This window comes from Cygnus atratus, chromosome 1, assembly GCF_013377495.2.
Source record: "Cygnus atratus isolate AKBS03 ecotype Queensland, Australia chromosome 1, CAtr_DNAZoo_HiC_assembly, whole genome shotgun sequence".
Lineage (NCBI taxonomy): Eukaryota > Metazoa > Chordata > Aves > Anseriformes > Anatidae > Cygnus > Cygnus atratus.
In genome coordinates, this window is record NC_066362.1 from 74,318,386 (window position 1) to 74,337,488 (window position 19,103).

Consider the following 19,103-nt stretch of genomic DNA (forward strand, 5'->3'; position numbering starts at 1 on the left):
AGACAGTCTCTTCTCCTGGCTGCTGCTGTATAGCATTAACATGGCTAATTCTCGTCCAGCACTGGGGCTACCAGAAAACTTCATTAACCACTGAGGAACACAAAATGAGGAATAAATTGCTCGTTTGCTTGTATTACCCTCATTCTGTGGCATAAAACAGGTTTTGCCAACATGATTCAAACCTCTCCTTGCCTTATAGATTCATAACAACATAGTGTTAAATGTTTTTCTAACTACATCCTTGTAAAAACTCAACTGCAGAGAGGTATGCAAATGTTCAGCAATTACCTAAATTACATAATTTTTCAAGTAGGCACTCTGCAGGACACATCTCTCTCCTTGGAGGATGGTCCCAGGGAAACAATGTGAAGTTACATGCTGTTCCCTGCACCAGCTGCTGCAGTTTAATTGGTAATAAGTTACCCTCACCTCATGCAAGTGCAAACTGATGTACTGAACCAGAGCCTAGTTCTGCAATGCACTTCAGGCACTCAAGACACAATCTCTAGTCCTGCTCTAAGTCTGATTTTCATTCCTCCTGAAGGTTTTCAGCCTTTCAAAAAGAAAAATATAACCTTGCTAGACTGTGACTTCCAAGAAAGACCCACCACCTTATATTAAATTCAAAAGCAAAATTTCCAATTTAAAAACAATTATGATTTCACTATCAAGTCTCCTGCATCACAGAGCACATTTGGTTTCTTCACTGCAGCAACTCTGGTTCAACTGAATTATTCATGGTAATATTACTGCTCCACTAGCAAAGAAACCACAGTGTACTTTGAAAGAGTGGTGCAAGACCACTGTACATTTTGAAAGAATTAATGGATCTGGGTATTAACAAAGAAAGAATGTGCAAATTCACCTAATTTAAAAACACACTGTATTCCAGGTGAATTAGAATAACAAAGAAATTTGAACACAGCTCCTTGCTAAACCCTATTTGATGTGGTTTTGTAATCCTAAACATGTTATTGCACTGTTAATAAAAGATCATTGGGCTTGTTTTAAAGATGTACCAGGTGAACAGTTTGCTGAGGCATTCTGCGAAGCATATGCTTGCAGACAGAGGACATGACAGTATCCTGAAAGGAATGTGCCACAGCTCACTCCCCTACCTGGCTGGAGTGGGTAAACACTAGCCAAAGTTTTCAGACCCACCTAGCCACAGCTGAACTACTGTTTCTAAAACATACATATATATATAATTTTAATTATTTTTAAAAAAATAAAGAGGAAGTGTACTGGGAATTATGACATAAGCACAAACACTTTTGGGGAAGAAATCATATCTGTTCAGAATTGCCAGCACTTCTGTTTCTGCTCAAGCTTTCACTATGTTAATTCCAACAACCTACCAGATAGAAACAGTTCTCCAAAATAACAGTCCTTCAAGATCTAACCCTCCATCATAGCTGGCAGAAACTACAAGCACTGCCAGGAGAGAGGAAGCCGAACCTCATGTCAGCACAGCTGGGGACACATCACCAGCACCTTGGGCAAGTGTCTCCAGCAACAATACAGACTCAGGATGCTGTGGCCCTTGCCTAAGCCTACAAGTAAACTAGGGACTTTCTACCTCCCTGCCACATAAAACACAGATACAGCGATAACCAAGGAAAAAGAATAATGAGAGGCAGAACCACACAAAACAAAACAAAGTCACTTTGCAGTGCTGTTGCTCAGAATGTAAAGTAGATACATAGTAGATAATTCTCTGCTCCAAGAAGCCACTGAAAAAAACATAACTGAAGTTCTAGAAGAGAGTAGGCTCTTTTTCACAAATGTTGAGTTATCCATTGTTAAAGTAAGAACAGTAGGAATTGCACAAAAGATAATTAGAACAAATTCATGTTTAATAATTTTTGAGAAACTGAATTATCAAATTGTGAGTTAGCAAGTTCTCATGAAATTGAAAATCATTGTTTCACTGAATGCCTTATTCTTCACATACACAATGGGCAGAAAGTAGACATTATTAGCTAAGGTGTCCATCAGTTCACTCACCTGTTGGTCTCCATCCACGCTCTGGAGATCAGTATGCTATTCAGTATGAAAGCTGAAAAATTCTAACGGCTTTAACTAATAATATACAGGAGCATCCTTCTTTACCCTTTTTCTACCTTTTTTTTTTAAAAAAAACAAACAACAACAACAACAACAACAACAGAGTATAAGGGAAGAAGAACCTCATTTCCAACCTTCCTATAACACCATAGGTCTCCTTGGTGTACCCTACCATGCGCGTGCTCATTTTGGTCCTACTCTTTCCTTCCCAGAAATCTCTCTACAGCTTTCCAAGGCTCCTTTCATGTCTTTGTAGAGAGAAAGAACCTATGTTTATGTGCAATGACTGCAGTAGATCAAAGCTAAGCATTGATCCTCCCTTTAATAATCACAAGGATGTAAATGGATAGCGGAGATTTTTCCATGGGCGCTCTGACATTCAGGCTTTCTTGTTTCTCTCATTGTTGCTTTTAGCCTTACCAACAGCATCCTTGTTTGTTTCTTCAGTTTTCACAGATATACTTCAGTAATGAGTTGTTCCTCCTCAACTGTATCCATGGTAACCAGCTTGTAAATGACTCTAGCTCAGTATTTTGAGATCTGAAAAAAGACCAAGTACTGACATCCTACCTTGATCAGTTCTTTGAACTTGGGGTCTTCTTTGGAGTTAGGATCAATCATAGTGCGCTCCTCATTCTCCTCTGTCCGAGTGAAATGGGAAACAAGTTAGATCAAATATACATTGCTGAAATACTGCAACAATTACTATTCATGAAGTGACCTGTCAGCTGATTAAGAAATGACAGTGCCCAGTCATCACCCTGGCAAGCGAATATCTGATGATCAAAGTGTGAGGGATTTTTTTTAATAGTCATACAAAGATAATACAACTTCCTAAAATAAATTGTTTCCACTGACCTTCTCTAAACCAGATCCTGCCCTGTGTATGCAGAATACATCAGAAAAATCACCATCCTCTATACTGTCGGGCATACTAATACTAACAAACCAAAAAAACCAGCCAATTACTTTCCTCTCTCTCCTTAATTTGTATGTCATTTGTATTTGAAAATATCCTTCCCAAACTACACCACCTTGAAAAGTAAAGCAAGCTTATGGCACTACACTTAGTGCAGCTGCTGAGACCCAGGCTGACAGTTTGTGCTTCCCTAAAACTTGACACGTAGCAATGGTCATACACGTGGCCCTGGGTACAGGAACTGCTTAATCTCTGGTTAACCCAGAAAATGAAAATTACCCCAATTTACATCAGTTCTGCTTATGTGTGCCGGAAGGACATAAAATACATCTCTCAGGTATATAGTCTTCTATTTCTTCTGTTACTGTGGGATGGCAAGATGTGTGAAATGCTCTCCAACGGCCAACCACCCAACCATAAGAGGTAGGAATGTAAAGATTAACTTTTAGAATGGATGATTTCATACTAAAATATGGGTAGAAAAATCAGCTTTAAATCTGTAAAGCTAACAACCAAACAGCCTTTGGCAGAATTATCTTCCCAATAGCATGTGTGAATATATGCATCACATTTGTGTTTATATGCTCTTGTAGATATGTATATCAGTATGTAAGAAACAGTTGGAGCAAGTCTTGTATTTTAAATTCTGTTGCTTGCTTTCAAGTAGTAGACCTCTCTCCTTGCACCCTTCATTTTAGCTCCTTTAGTAGTCAAGTGACAGCTGTGGTCAAGGTCAGATTTATTCAAGTGGAGAGCAAACCTTGGCTACTACACAACAGGAACACAAGAACAGGTGGTAGTGTCACAACCGAATGAGGAGATCCACATGCCTTCAGCTAAAGTAATAATTTATAGACCCTGTAGATTTATCTTTAGCTGAGTCTAGAGAGACAATATGAAATCCTGTATTCCATTTGATTTCCCAATTCCTTCCAATATGACAAGGGAGGGTCTTGGGTATGACCACAGATTGGGCCATTGCTACTTTGCATAGAGGAATTCTAAAATCTGACAATGACCAATCTACCATGACTTGCTAATACAGTGCTAGACCTCACTGCTCTCAGATGGGAAACATGACCCTCGCAAATCAGCTACAAGGCAAACTATACTATCCTACTGGGTTACCTTAGGCTTTTCCCAGACGTTTAGGTTTGGTATTTTGCAGTGCCCTTAATATTAATAAAAAACAAGACCCTTTTATCTGAACACTCTTGACAAATTTCCACAAATCTAGGAAGAAACATGATTTCTTCAGCTGTTCTTTTTTTTTTTTTTCCTGCCCTGTTCCTTTACTTCCTCATTACCCCCTGGGAAGAGCTAGGCACTCTAGCTGTAAGGAAGTGACACCCAGTACACATCCAAAAAGCTGCAAACTGAAATCTTGAACAAGACCCATAAGGGTACACAATTCATCACGAAGTTTTGCTTAAGGATCACCAGTGGTCATGGCTTTGCATGAGAGGTCTTCAAAACTGATTTTATTATTTGCCACCATGACAGCTTGCTTCAATTAATTCTGTAGATTAAGAAAGTTATGTCCAGGAAAGAAAAAAAATACATTTTTTCCAACAAGTTTTAAACACTGCTTTTACATTATGTTGCTGCTCTTTGAGGGACTTGGCAGGGAGGGGAACTGGAAATTGAATACTTGCCTTCTTTCTATAAAGCATTCCTCGTTTTACATATTCCCATACTAATCATATTGTTTTCAACAACATAAATGTTGATCTGTTTATTATCAGGTCCCATTTTGCTGCAACATCACTTGCAAAGTGCCAGCAATAACCAAAGTCAGAACCTGGCATCCAGCTGTTAACGAAACTGTAGCACATACATTGAGTTGAGGCAGTTTAATGGTTCCATAGGAACCACAACACACACTTCTGCTACAGACTTTCTATGAGTTGATCCTTCAGTTTTGCATCTATATGTGGAAAGATACTACTTCCTTACCAAAGAAGGATGTCCATAAGGACAAATAAAGACTGAGATGCAACTAGACAATGGATTAATGACATTGAAGCAACTCTTAAGCAGACAAACTTAGCAGTATTTTCCATCTAATTCTTTGCAAATCCCAATTTTCTATGTTTTCAGAATGGCCACAGAAAAACTCAAAGTCCTCTGCCAATTCCTTGAGCAAGACAATTTTCTTCTACTCTTACTTTAAGTGTAGCTGCCTAGCTGGCATTGCTCTTTAAATTCCATTTTAGCATCTCTATTTTCTTGTCTACGTCTGACATACAATAGTTCTCAATTCTCTCAGTTTCAACGTAGCCATCTATATTCAACAGAAAAGCAATGGATATGGAGTCACAGTGGCAGCCTTCATTACTAATAGCATAGTTGAGTTCTGTAGCATGAATACTATACCTAAGAAAGTATCTTCTGGATGCATGTCCACAGTGCTTGGGTTCATTGGAGCATTTATAGCATTTTTACCTTCTTCTTGCAGGTCATTCACTGAGGAGAAGGAAAAAACAGAAAGAAAGATTGTAATAAATGCAAAGTTTCTGGATATGTAGGGGTAGAAGAGATAGTAAGAACAAACATCTGGTAGATCCATTTCAAAATGTGCCCAAAGTTTATGGAATGAAGAACTGCAGCTAGAGTAGAAAATAAAATTAACAGAACACCCTTCTATAGCTAATTAAACTGAGCCATCAGACTACCAGCTGAAAATATTTTGCAAGAAACTCAACTCTGTAGTAAAAACAACGTCAGAGTGCTTGTTTCTCCAGAAGGGAGGCACGTAAGCTTTGTCTGCAGAATGGCCCAGATCTACAGCAGACAGCAAACTGTAAAACCAAACTCACTTTCTGATAGCACCACCATCACTCATTACCACCTTTTACAACTGCAGAACACCAAGAACTATTTGCCACTGGCCTCATTAAAAGCCTCAGAGAATCCCAGGGAGACCTACCAAACGATGAAAACGTATTTAATTTTAGCATTGCCACTGACTAAAGATAGATATTGCATGGTCTGGTGAACACAAATTTGGAATCTTTCAAGTTCCCAAACGTACAACTCAGTAACAGTTGGGCAAGTCAGTAGAGTACGCTGCATCAATGAAATGGATATTAAAATACTTCCCTACATGTTGCTACATGGGAGGAACTGAATTTGAGTAAAAAAATAAATAAATAATAATTGTTTAGTATTATAGAGCTCGACAGTAAGAAAATCAGTAACAGTACTAGAACACTTCTACACTCTCCACGGTCTATCTCCCCTTAAATTCAGATAACAACTACTTATTATAAGGCAACCTATTAAAATACATGCATCTGAAGCAGGAGATAAAAGGAGACTGCAATAACCCCGTCTATTCAGTCACAGATCTGTGTTAGCATGGACTAAAATCACATGCAGTGACATTGTTGTATTTCAGTCTCCTTTGGGAGAGGGGTCCAAGTCCCATATTCTTTCATGGGTAAAGCAAGGATTTCCAGACACATAATTGTAAGATCTGCAAGGGAAGCTTTGGGGGGGGGGGGGGCGAAGCAAAGGAGGACAATTAGCTAATACTCACAGTGTACTAATAAGCGCTTTTGTCAAGAATAGTCAGTATTCCCCTTTCCTGTTGGAAAATCAAATCACAGACTAATCATACGCATGCATTCTGCAAAGATTACAAAATCCTGCATAAGTACTCACTTTTTTCCAGCTCAATAGAAGTGGAAAAGATAGCAATCTTACTGTCCCAGAAAAGGACAGGAACAACAGCACACTGCAATCCCCACTCCTCCTCTCACAGATACTTGAAATGAAGGCGCTTAAGATGACTTACCACATCTCTTAACTGCAGTTCGAAGATATTAGCTAGCTCTGTTTCACAGCATGATATTGAGCATGACTAAAATCCTCAATTACGAAAAGCTGTTCCTATGCTCTGCAAGCTGCAAACACCAGTCTTTCATTTTGAGACCTTACAGCTTGCGAACTGTGCTGGAGAGGCCAGTCAGAGCTGAGGTGACACAAACCACGGGGGCAGGGGGCCTGTCAGCCACCAGCACGGCTTCTTTCTGTATTGTACACCTTTTGCAAAGGGAAGGGAGCAGAACAGCATCTGCAGGCTGAGATTTAGCCTCCTGAATAAACGTCATTATTAGCAAAGCTTTACTTGTCCCTTTTCTGCATTCGTTCCTATTTTTGGAAAGCTCTCCAACCAAAGGTCAGGGAGCTAAGAGACCTCACACATCAGACCAAACAGCTTTCACAGCATGCCTCACCCTGCCCTGCTTGCACGTTGCCCAGCTAGAGCTTCTTCCCTCGAGCAGCTCCTGCACTGTGATGCCAACGGGAATACAGCCACAAGGAGGCATAAGGAAAGTTGTGTGGGAAATAGACATTACAGGGGAAGATTTTTAAAGTCCTCTTAGGACTATAAATGCCCAAGTTCCCCTTAAATTAAACTTCCTTATAGATGTAACTTCCTTTTCATTATTAAAGCACTTCTGTCATTCTGGGAATGCCAAGTGTTTGGTAAGGTCAGAGCATTAGTGTACCTAATGTTTTGCAAATGCAGAAGAGAGCTGCTGAGCTCCTCAGGGCAGTGAATGCATGGTATTGTCTTCAGTGTATGCTATATAAATAAAATACTGCACACATTTCAAGACAGACTAATTTTAAATGCAGCTAAACTGTTTTTATTCCCAAATGTTCAACTAAGATGATACATTTGCTCTTTTTTTTTTTAATATTGAAATGATCTCCACACTCTTCCTAATGCAAATACCTTGTTTCTGAGCAATTCACTAAACCAAAAGAAAACATCAATGTGGATGTGTGCCCTAAGCCCCCTCCCTCCAGTCCCTCATGACATGAAGAGCCACGTAAAACCCTTATACTTGCCTTCAGATCCAGCAAGACTTGGCCAGAACAAGAGCAGAGCATCCTGCCCTACTGCTAACAGCAAAGCAAAGCTGCTTCAGTAGAAAGCCTCCCAAGGCCTGCTGCCCAGAAAGCCCTAGCCACAGAGAGCCCATATACCATGACCTAAGCTTAGGAAGAGGTTCTTGCTGGAAACATGATCTGTCATACCTCCTTTTTTGCGCTGTTTACACAGGAGCCCTGCCATTTCAGCCCCCCAGCACCCGGAGGTCCATCACACACATCCGCACACGAATCACGTGGGCAGTCTTCATGCTGAAGGGGCAGCAGCAACTGGATGAGGGGCTGACACCTTGATGCCGCCAGCCCCAGGTTAATTTGGGCAGGGTGACACTGACACGGGAGGAGGCGCTCAGATGGCCTCCCAGCTGTCAGGCTGGGGCAGGAGCCGCGGAGAAGGGAGTGAGCAGAGCACTGCTGCCAGCCAGGATCCTCCCTATCCCCGTCACTTCTGCAGATGGCCAGGTTCCTGGCTTGGCCTGCTGCTGCCTGCCTCAGGGCAAGGACAGAGACAAGTCCTTCCAAGACAGCATTTTGTAAGGATAGTGAAAGCCCCCTTCATCCTCTGGCCAAAGCATGGCTGGGTTCCCCACCCTCACAGCCTGCCCCAAGGACACGTTGGTTCACACAGCAACAGTCAGCATGCAGAAAAGCAGTCACGCTCAGGAGTATAAATCTGCCCAGGTATTCTCAATACCTGTCAAACTCCAGAACCTTTCCATAATGCGTTTGAAGAAATGCTAAGGACCTTTTCCCTGCTCACTGCCCCCAGTACTCACTTATCTCTGTTGAACAGACAAAGAAACAGGAGCAGTAAAAGGAAAGTGCCCCACATCATTGGGAGATAAAACAGAGAATCCAAATATAAGCACATGGAAACAGATAAAAAACAAACAAACAAACAAACAAAAACTTAGCCAGGATGGAGCAAGAGGTACATTTCTGAAAAGAACCTGAATGATGCTTTAATGCAACACACCAAAGAATGTCTTTCAGCCCATGCTTCACAAACCCAAATGATGTACTCCGAATGATTAGACTGATGGCAATATGCCTAGTTTGGCAAACACCAATTTCTCCAACTTTGTAACAGCCACAGTGGTTTAGCTGTAAGGCTTACACTGGACTCTTACAGGGAAGGAGCCATCCATGCAAAAGGGCATTTTACTGCGAGATCAGAGCTCAGCTTGCATACCAGGTTGCAGCCACATTAAGTCCCACATGACGCATTGCTGCTCCTTGCCTGCTCTCCACCTGCCTGTTTGCAGGAATTCTTCTTTTCCTCTGCCCTTTCCTGCAAGAAACATTTTCCCCTGTTGTTCTGGAGCAATTCTTTGTATGCTCTCTAAATGAGATCTGAGTAAAACATCTTTCCATAACACCCAATAATTCCATTTCATAGGTCAGTCAGGAAACCTGCAGCAGGGGAAGACAGCAGAGGTACGCTGAGCACAGGCTGGGACAGTGATCACTTAGTCCAGACCGGTTCCAGCAGACGCAGATCTGTTGCTCCGGGCTGGTTTGATCACGCCACCAGCAGACGTCTCAGTGCCAGCACATCTCCTGCAAGCAGCCCCAGCACCCAGGGAGAGCTCTCCTGCCCACAGATGGACCTCACCCCACCATGACCCACCACAAGACTCTGCTGAATGGTCACAGCCTTAATGTAACACTTGCAGACAGTCTAATGACTCTGCCATGAACCTGCACAGGGCGGGCCAGGTGTAACCACAGGCACAAGAAGACAATGCCTTGGAAAGACCTCTGGCAGAAATAACTGCGATTTCTCCCAGACGTCTGTTACAGCCTGCCTCGCTTCTGGCTTGGGATCCCCTCTCTGAGCTGATCCTCAATTAGCAGGCAGTGCCAGTCCTCTGAACCACCTCAGGACCACGGCAGCCAGCGCTAGCAACATTCAAGTGCAAGGAGGGATGGGCGAGTGGCCAAGGTATTCAGCAACAGCCTCGATCATCTCCCTAAACCAGAAATTTAAATTCACACCTAAAAGGTCACTTCTTGACCAGTCCCCTGGAAAGCAACAAGGGTTCCTGGAAGCTCTCCAATGTTTTAACAGGCTCCTGGCAGTATCGGCAATCAACATGGTTTAGTCACAGTGGAAGCTATTGTGGCCTTTCCAAAAAATTAATATTATGAGCAGATCGTAAACACACATGCTACACAGCATGACATCTTTAAGCCAGGTAGGCCACCTCAGTGCATGGAGTACAGGCAAACTGCACAGAACAGGAGCAATTAGCTGCAGAAAGCTGGAAGCACCACCAAGGCTGTCGAGTATTTCTCACAAGTAGGGAAATAAATGACCTTTAAAGTCAGCAGGAGCACTGTAACAAGAAGTCCCTGCTTTCTCCTTTTTATAACAAAGAGCAAGCCGATGTCAACTTATTTGATCCTTTCTACTTTCACTCTTAATAATATTAATATGATGTAAAAGAAAATCAAGTACATTGCGCAGCTCACCTCTTAAATCTTTACTATTCACTGCTTTGTTATTAAAAAGTTGACCACAAGCTTCTGCCTCTCACAAAAGCAAATGCTACTTAATTTTAGCTCTAGTTATTTCTGACTGCAGGGCTGAATATCACCCCACAGAAAGCAGCAGCTGCCATAGTGCTCATCATGGGACTGTGGATACGGTGCTTTCCTTCAAACTCAAGCAGTGTTGAGCTGGCTCCTCAGCACTGCCTGAACCACAACTTTTACATTACGTACTTTCATCTCATGATTAAACCCTAACTTTGAAAGCTATTAGACTGGTTTGTTACTGCTGGCTCTACTACTGATGACTTGTTCAAGTAACTTTGTCATCCTCTTTGGTACAAGCAACACACAATAAAGAAATGTACAACCAGAACTGCAGAGGAAGCTCTTTTCCTGCTCCCAAAGTCTTACTGCTCTTCACAGAGACAAAACCACGGCCAGCTGCACTTTCTCAACCAGCAGCTCAAATCCTGTGAGTTCAGATAATCACATGCAAACTGGGAAGTCAATGTCAAACTCCATTTCTACCCGACTCAGGTCAGTGGCATGACCCCCATCTGTTTGCACCTCAGGTGAGAGGCAGACACCGGACGATTCCTCCTGAGGAAGCTGACCAGCCTCGCACAAAAGATCAAACATCTCCTGGAGCTGCCACTTCCCATGGGAGGTCTGAGACCAGAGGGCAATAGTGCCCTGGGGAGCGAGGGCCTGCAGCGCCTGCCTGCTCCTCCCCTTGCTCATTGCATACCATCACATGCAGCCACGCGCACAAAATTCTACCTGACACCTGAATGCCCGTCTTAAAAAGAAGTATTCAAAACTGTAAGCTTTCTAGGAATGCTTTAAAAAAAAAAAAAGGTTTTGCAAAAACTTTTCCATTTGCAAAAACATTTTCCAAGAAAAACTGTTGTACTGGCACCTGTCAAACCAGCCCCAAACATAGTGTGTGCTGACACACTTTAGACTGTCTCTTTTCTAGGAGCAAACTGCACACACAATTCACCAGTCTGCTGCTGCATTACTAATTGCTTAACATTTACAAAAGGCTCTGAGATCTTTTCGTGGAGAATGCAGGAGAAAGACAAAGCCTCCATTAATTACAATAGAGAATTAATAATCCCTGTGCAGATCAAAGGCAAAGATTTGATCTCATTCATGTAAAGACACTGTATCAAGGGACTGCACTCAAAACAGAACAGTAGTAAAGGAAATTATTTATATGCCTCAGCAAGCAAAGAAGGCACTCACAATGGCCAGGATCTGTCACTTAAAGAAATTTACAGCTAAAGACAGCTTTCAGAAAAGAGCTGTAGTAATCTTTCTGTTTTAGTTGCAAAGAGCAAGCCACACTTGCTTATATGGACATGTTAAACTTACAAAGATGAGTGGCCTATTTTGTGACTGACAGAACAAAGATCACCCCTGTATTTTTGTCAGTGGGAAAATACGTATCTACAGTGGCAGCAGCACATGTAACATTTGATCTAGCCAGAAACTTTTACGAAAAACTGGGCCTTTGTGTTGCTTTGGAGGATGAAATATTGTTTTCAGTTTTTTACCGTCAAAATCCTTACCTATTGAATGGTGCTGTTTTTAATTGTGGTGAAAAAAAGAAAATTTGCATTTTCGATTGGTGACACCTATGCTGAGTCAAATAATATTAACACTGCTGCAGCTGTCCTGGGCAAGCCCTTCACATGTATGAGCTCTCTTCAAAAAAGGAAGGGTGTGCTAAAGCAGAAGGGGGAAACGGGGAGAGAAGAAATAGCCTGGGAGAAAAGAGACCAAAGCAGACCGCAGCAACCACGAGCAGCTTTCAACATCACCAGTGCTGGCAACTAAACACCAAACCAAACAAAATGAGAATCTGTTATTACTAAGTAGAAAGATTTTTAGCCATAATTGCACATCACACTTCAACACAGCAGGAAAGCGGAATCCTACAAAAAGCGAGCTGCTGCCTTCTGAACCAACTCTCTGCTTCAGCTCGCTGCCCTGCCTGGCTGAGTGGAAGCTCCTGCCCTTCTCCAGCCAGTACCTGTGCTGGTAACCTCCTCTTTGCCCATCCGCTGTGGGCAACAGAACAGAAAAAGCAGAACTGGCCACCACTGCTACTGCTGCTGAGGTATCTGAGAAGAGCCCCCCGCCCCACTGTTAATCTGGCTCTGATAACAACTTACAAAGCTGGAGCCAGACCACAGCTGCATGGGCACAAATCAGCAGGACTATGAGCCAAGGTGAGCCCACAGCATCAGTACAGTGCTTGGGTCTTCAAAGCAGTCAAATCGATCCTCCCAAGCTTCACAGCTGCCACAGGACAAGGCCAGAGCTCATCTCATCTGTTTCAGTCCCCTTCTGCTCAGCTCATGCAACAGGTCTAATACCCACACAGTAAGCACTTAACCAGGAATCCTCAGAAATCAGTTCTGCAAGGCAGAAAAGCAAGACGCAGACTTTGACAGAAGCATATAGAAAGCTGTGGAGCTAAACCTAAAAGTCTAAGTCAGGACTCTCCATTTTGTGGTAAGCCCCTGCTTCCTGTTTCCTGAATTACTGCCCTGAGCCATAGCTATGCAACTGTTTTATTTGGTAGGCATCCACGCTGTCAGCCAAGGGGTACTCCAGACTTCCCCTCCATCCCTAGCTGCCACTCACCCCTTCCTCTTTGTCTGCGGAAGCCATGCCATGACCAAGTGTGGGGGCACAGCATGGCTGAAAACCAACCAAGCTAAGACAGAAAAAATAGTAATTTAATTTTCACTGTGCAGACGCACAAACACTAGTGGTGGCTGAGAAAAAAAAATATTGCAGAAGTAAGACTGTAGAAAGGAATGGTGTTTTAAAGTGTTTACAGAGTTACAGCTCCAGAGGTCGGGTTTTCAAGAATGGAAAAAGCCACCCAGTAGCACACTGAACAGATATGCCAACCTGGTCAGCTCTGCTTCACTCTTCCTGCATTGGCCATACAGCAGCAATCCCAGAGCTTTGAAAATAGCACAAGGTTTTAATACCTTTCTTTTTGCCAGATAGTAGTATATTTTCAAGGATAGTAGTGTATTTTCAAGTATATCTTCAAGCAGGTCATAGCAAACATTTCTGACATTTTGTCTTTCCTGCGCAAAATGAAACAATGCTCCCCTTCACGCAGCTGAGCAAGGAAAGGACAACAAACTGAATTTTAATTTGTAATATCTTTCAGTATTCTCAGGATGCATGTTGACTGCTACAATTCAATATTGTGATCACATGTGCACTTCTGAAGTCTGGAACTAACGTTTGGCTAGGAGCAGATCTCCTTAAGTTAAACATCATCTATCCACTCATTACATGAGATTTCCTTCCCGTTTCCTGCCTCTTGCACTAGTTTTTGCACAGTCTTGCTAACAAATGGAAATATCTTTCCAGTAAAGAGAGGGTCTCAAGCCCTCAAGTGTGTATTTTATTTCTAAAGCACTTGCCTGGCTCACTTAAGCACTAACATAACATAAACCAAAACTAGACAGCTTCTACACTCCAGGACATAAACTGGATGTACCTTTGGCATTTGTATTGTGCTGAGATTGTAAAAAAATTGCTTTGATGCCCAGAGTTCTTCGACATGAAAAAGACAAACTGCGTCCTCAAATATCACAGGTAGTAACTGCACCCTAAAAGTGGCTAGGGAAAGCTACACTCCCTTTGCACACAAAATCTACTTGAAAATGTAGAAAATTCACTTCTTCAGTCCCCCTAGTTAAAATTCCATCACAACGTACAGAAGGTCATTTCTTCCCAAGAAGCAATGGTGGAGGATTTTGTTCTCCCACACACACTGCACGAGGACCTCGACAACTTCCACCTGAAAGAAAGATGCAGAATCAAATCTGGCAGATGAGAATACAAGTAACGAAAAAGTCTGACAAGAAGAGGAAAGAACCAAAGGGGACTTCTGGCTTTAATATGCCCCCCACTAGAAAACCTGCAAGGTATTTTAAATTTCGTGCTATCAATTCTCCATGAAATAGTGTATTCCACTATTCAGCACTTAGTACTTCAAGGCTTCCGTGTACTCCTATAACCAAAGATAACAGGCACAAGCAGGCAGGAAAACACACATTCCGTCTAGAACTTGGTCTGAGATCCCTACCTAAGCAGACTGATTTCAATGAGCACCAAGCATCAAAAAGACTTCCTTAACCAAAACCAACTCGAAAAAAAAACAGAATCAACTCATTACTTAAGGTATCCAAGTCTGATGGGTCCAGCCAAAGCCAATCAACAAGAGAGAGGCAGCAGCAGAGCTGAAAGCATTACTCTGGCATAGAGATGCCTAGTCCACTCATTCAGTTCTTGTTTTCTCTAACATGACAAAATCAGAGAGAAAACAGCACTGAAGTTTACCACCACCCACAGTCTTTTCTCTGATCCCCCATACATATCAAACCGTTCAACTTTATGAAGCAGAACACTTGGTATCAAAAAAGTCACTACTACTGCACATGGTAATATGTTTTACACCTGAGCTCATTTCCATCCCTCCACTGCCTTCTTTCCACCTTCTCCTCACAATTTGAGGCTTCATTTGCAGGTACCTGAATGAAACCAATTCAGTCAGCTAATGACCTGAGCAGTTTTACATGCTTCAGCTTACTGCTTTCCCCACATCCTTCACCCTACTTTCCAAAGGCATCAAAAGATTGACAACCACCAAAAGCAGTCCACTGTACAAACAACATTTGCTGTTGCCTTTTCTTCCAAACATGTCAAGAGCAGTAAAAAGGCAGTAAAAAGCAGACTCACTACTGAAGGCAGTGATGGCAGGTGAACACAAGAAGAAACAGAAAGGCAGTCTTCTCCAGCTGATGGTACAGAGCTCAACAAGCAGGCTTCTCACAAATGGAAAGGAGGATACACCTATGACTTGCAATTCAAAAAAAAAAAGCATTTTTTTTGCTTGTGCAACATGATTCTACAGGAAGAGTAAGCTGAGATAAATGCAAACCACAAAAAGCGCATGTGCCTAATTGCTGGAGTTGCCCAAATGTCACCCAGAAAGATAAGGAAACCCCTGAAAAAAACTCATATATTTGCAACACAAATATTTAGGATTTTCTAGTGAATATTAGGTTTCAGTTCAAGAGAACACACAGGACCGACGGAGGGATATGCAGTACTTGAGACTTGAAACCTTATCATAAACTACCAATACAAACTTTTCAGAGTATTGTATACTAAGGTTACTCTTGCCCATGTCTACCTTTTGTTTCCTGTCTACATCCAGGGCACCAAAGATGTGTACTGAAAAGGAACTGAAATATCTCACTAAACAAGCAGACTCTGCAAAATACAAGAAGTTTTCTCAGTGGTTTTCAGACCAGTCATATGTGGAAAATTATTTTACACATTGCTTACAGCACCAGGGGAGTCTGCCAAGACAAACACTTCAGTGATAAGAACTACAAACCTCAAAGTAAAAGAAAGTTTGCATCTCAGAGCCCAGTCAGATAAAAGCTAGTCCATGAGGGAAAAGTATAGTGAAAATAATGTCTCCCATGGAAGTATTCAGATGCTTAACTCTGCCTGGGTTAAGTAAGAAATAGACACTACCATGTTCTAACCAAGTTGCTGAAGACCACACAGAAAGAGGAGCCCAGGCCTCTGACTGCTGTTCCAGTCCAGTCTCCCAAACACAGCCCATAAGGAATAACAAAACGAAATCATGAAACAACAGCCAGCCCAAGAATCACATCAAAACAAGTCCAAGGCACAAGATAATGTCACATTTTGCCAAGTATCAAAGGACCTGTAGCTATATTATCTGTTTATTTAAACAGCACACAAACATTTCACACAGTCTGCAGTTCTAGCTTTCTGTGGTCTCATTTAAAGACTTTGCACAGCCAGTATCAGGTCCTATGAGCTAGAAAACATGGTCTGCCAGTGGGGCCAAACATCCTAGAGACCTTCAAGTTCAGCTACTTGTCAGTCCTAAAAGAGCTTTATAACTACACAGCCTCTCTAACTCACCTTCACATAAAGAAGCAGCCAGAGCAGCAGTCCAGTAGAACCCATGCTTTCCTTCCCACTAAAAGGGTAGGCAGTGAAAAAGAAAAAAAAATGTAGTCTTACTAGTATGCTAGTGCAAAAAGTCAACGGTCTCTGATGAGAAAACAGGTCCTTGCACACTCTTGTATTCACACGCTCGGAAATCACTGTGCCGCAGACTTTGCACTGTCATGCTGTTCAAGAAATGTACTTACTCCAGCCTTAGAAGGATCTAATTTCCCAGAGAGCCACATAAGTTCAAAGGGAAACGTCAGGGTGGAAGGGACCTCAGGAGGTCTCAATCGGACCCTACTCCTCCAAGCAGAGTCATCTCTGAGATCAAACTCAGTTGCTCAGAGCTTTATCCTGTCACATCTTAAAACCTCCAAGAACAGAGACTGCACAAACTCTCTGAGCATCCTGTCCCATTGCTTCATAGTCCCCATCATGACAAAGTTTCTCCCTTTATCCAGTCTGAACCTCACTTGCTGTAGTTTATTCCTGTTGGCTCTTTCCTCCACTATGAACAACTGTGAAGCACCTGGCTTCATCTTCTCAGTGATCTCCTCAGAGGTACTAGCAGACTGCTTACAGAAGATCTCCCTAAATCCCTTCTTTTCCCAGGCTGAACAAGCCCAGCTCCCTCAGCCTCTCCTCACAGGAGGAGTGCTCCAGCCGCCATCCATCCTGGTGGCTCACTGATGAATGTGCTCCAGTTTAGTCGTGTCTTCCTGGCATTGAGGAGCCCAAAATTGGACACAGTACATCAACTTTTGTAGACGACACCAAGTTGGGGGGTAGTGTTGATCTGCCAGAGGGTAGGAAGGCCTTGCAGAGGGACCTGGACAGGTTGGATTGATGGGCAGAGGCCAATGGGATGAGGTTCAACATGGCTAAGTGCCGGGTCCTGCACTTTGGTCACAACAACCCCATGCAGCACTACAGGCTTGGGGCAGAGTGACTCGAAAGCTGTGCAAAGGAAAAGGATCTGGGGGTGTTGGTCGATGCTTGCCTGAACATGAGCCGGCAGTGTGCTCAGGTGGCCAAGAAGGCCAACGGCATCCTGGCTTGTATCAGGAATCATGTAGCCAGCAGGACCAGGGAGGTGATTGTCCCCCTGTGCTGTGCTCTGGTGAGGCTGCACCTCGAGTACTATGTTCAGCTTTGGGTCCCTCACTACAAGAAAGACATCGAGGCCCTGGAGTGTGTCCAGAGAAGGTCTACAAAGCTGGTGAAGGGCCTGGAACACAAGTCCTATGAGGAACGGCTGAGGGAACTGGGGTTGTTTAGTCTGGAGAAGAGGAGGCTCAGAGGAGACCTTATTGCTCTCTACAACTACCTGAAAGGAAGGTGTGGGGAGCTGGGGGTCAGCCTCTTCTCACAGGTAACTAGTGGAATTATTAGTGAACTAGAGGGAACGGCCTCAAGTTGTGCCAGGGGAGGTTTAGGTTGGAAATTAGGAGACATTACTTTTCAGAAAGAGTAGTCAGGCATTGGAACAGGTTGCCTAGGGAGGTCGTGGCATCACCTTTCCTGGGGTTGTTTAAGGAAAGGTTGGACCTGGTGCTTAGGGACATGGTTTAGTGGGTGACATTGGTAGTAGGGGGATGGTTGGACCAGATGATCTTGGAGGTCTTTCCCAACCTTAATGATTCTGTGATTCTGTGAACTGGAATCTAATGAGTGCTGCGTAGAGGGAGGTGACCACCCTGCTCAACCTACTGGCTGTGCTTCTGTTAATACAGCCTAGGAATCTTTGTTGCAATGGCACGCTGCTGGCCTGTGGTCATCTTGCTGCCCACCAAGGCCCCCAAGGCCTGTCAGCAGAGCTGCTCCCCAGGCAGGCACCTTTATGCCCATTCTCTTGCACAGCAATTGGTTGTTCTGCTTTTACTCTTCCAATATAACAGATATGAAATCTTTCACACTCCCAGTACCACTCTGTCTTGCTAGCTATGCTGTGACACAGCAAACTGATCAGCCTCCCTGGGACAGCGATGCTCATCTCCTGTGCATTCAGCATAAAACTGGAATTCCTCAGCTCAGACAGTTTCAAAGGAGTTGCACTTTCATTCTCAGACAATCCTCTTACCAACCACTGGATCAACATCACCTTTGTTGAGCAAATAATGGAGACAAGCGAGGATGCTTCTGCCAGGATTCTGGCATGTGACACCATTAATGGGAAGAAAAGTCTCTCACTAAAAATTATAGTTACAGAAAAGAAACACATGCTCATTCCCCCTTGGTTAAAGAGCATATGGATTAAGGCTCTTTGCCAGGTCCTGAACTGTATCAGCAAATGTTGGTGCCTGTGAGCTGTCTGGTAATGTGTAAATGACAGGAATTAAGGAAACAGAAATATACAGTTGGAAAGAGAGTATAAAACAAACACCTTATATGTCAGAGTCATGGCTTGGTCAAACATCATTCCCTAGCCTTCTTACTGCTCATAATACTAATGTCAGCAGAGAACAACCGCCACAGGTGAATTTTTTATATTAAACAATACTAAGCTAAATGATACCTAGGATCCAAGGTGATGATTTAAACTTTGGCCCCTCACTACGTTAATACAACTACAGCTGCAGTACTGCAGTAAAAGTGGGCATTTTCAAGAGAGTGGTCTAATCTCAGCACAATCTTGTAAATGGTCAAGAGGGAAACTATTAATCTGAATCTGTGTGAGCAA

At 42.9% G+C, this 19,103-nt stretch overlaps 1 protein-coding gene across 3 annotated transcripts in view; it reads right to left on the bottom strand.

Annotated features, from left to right (window-relative positions):
- Positions 1–19,103, bottom strand: part of PARVB (parvin beta) — a 70,997-nt gene that overhangs the window by 38,246 nt on the left and 13,648 nt on the right. The window contains exons 1-3 of one of the 3 annotated variants that reach the window (XM_050708392.1): positions 15,167–15,348; positions 5,363–5,452; positions 2,638–2,708 (exon numbers count right to left, since the gene is read on the bottom strand). In XM_050708392.1, coding sequence (XP_050564349.1) covers positions 2,638–2,708; positions 5,363–5,452; positions 15,167–15,311 — 306 coding nt within the window. In that variant the 5' untranslated portion in view covers positions 15,312–15,348. Of the gene's footprint in view, positions 1–2,637; positions 2,709–5,362; positions 5,453–15,166; positions 15,349–19,103 lie in introns of those variants that run through there. The other 2 variants (XM_050708393.1, XM_035550947.2) reach the window with 2 other exon arrangements.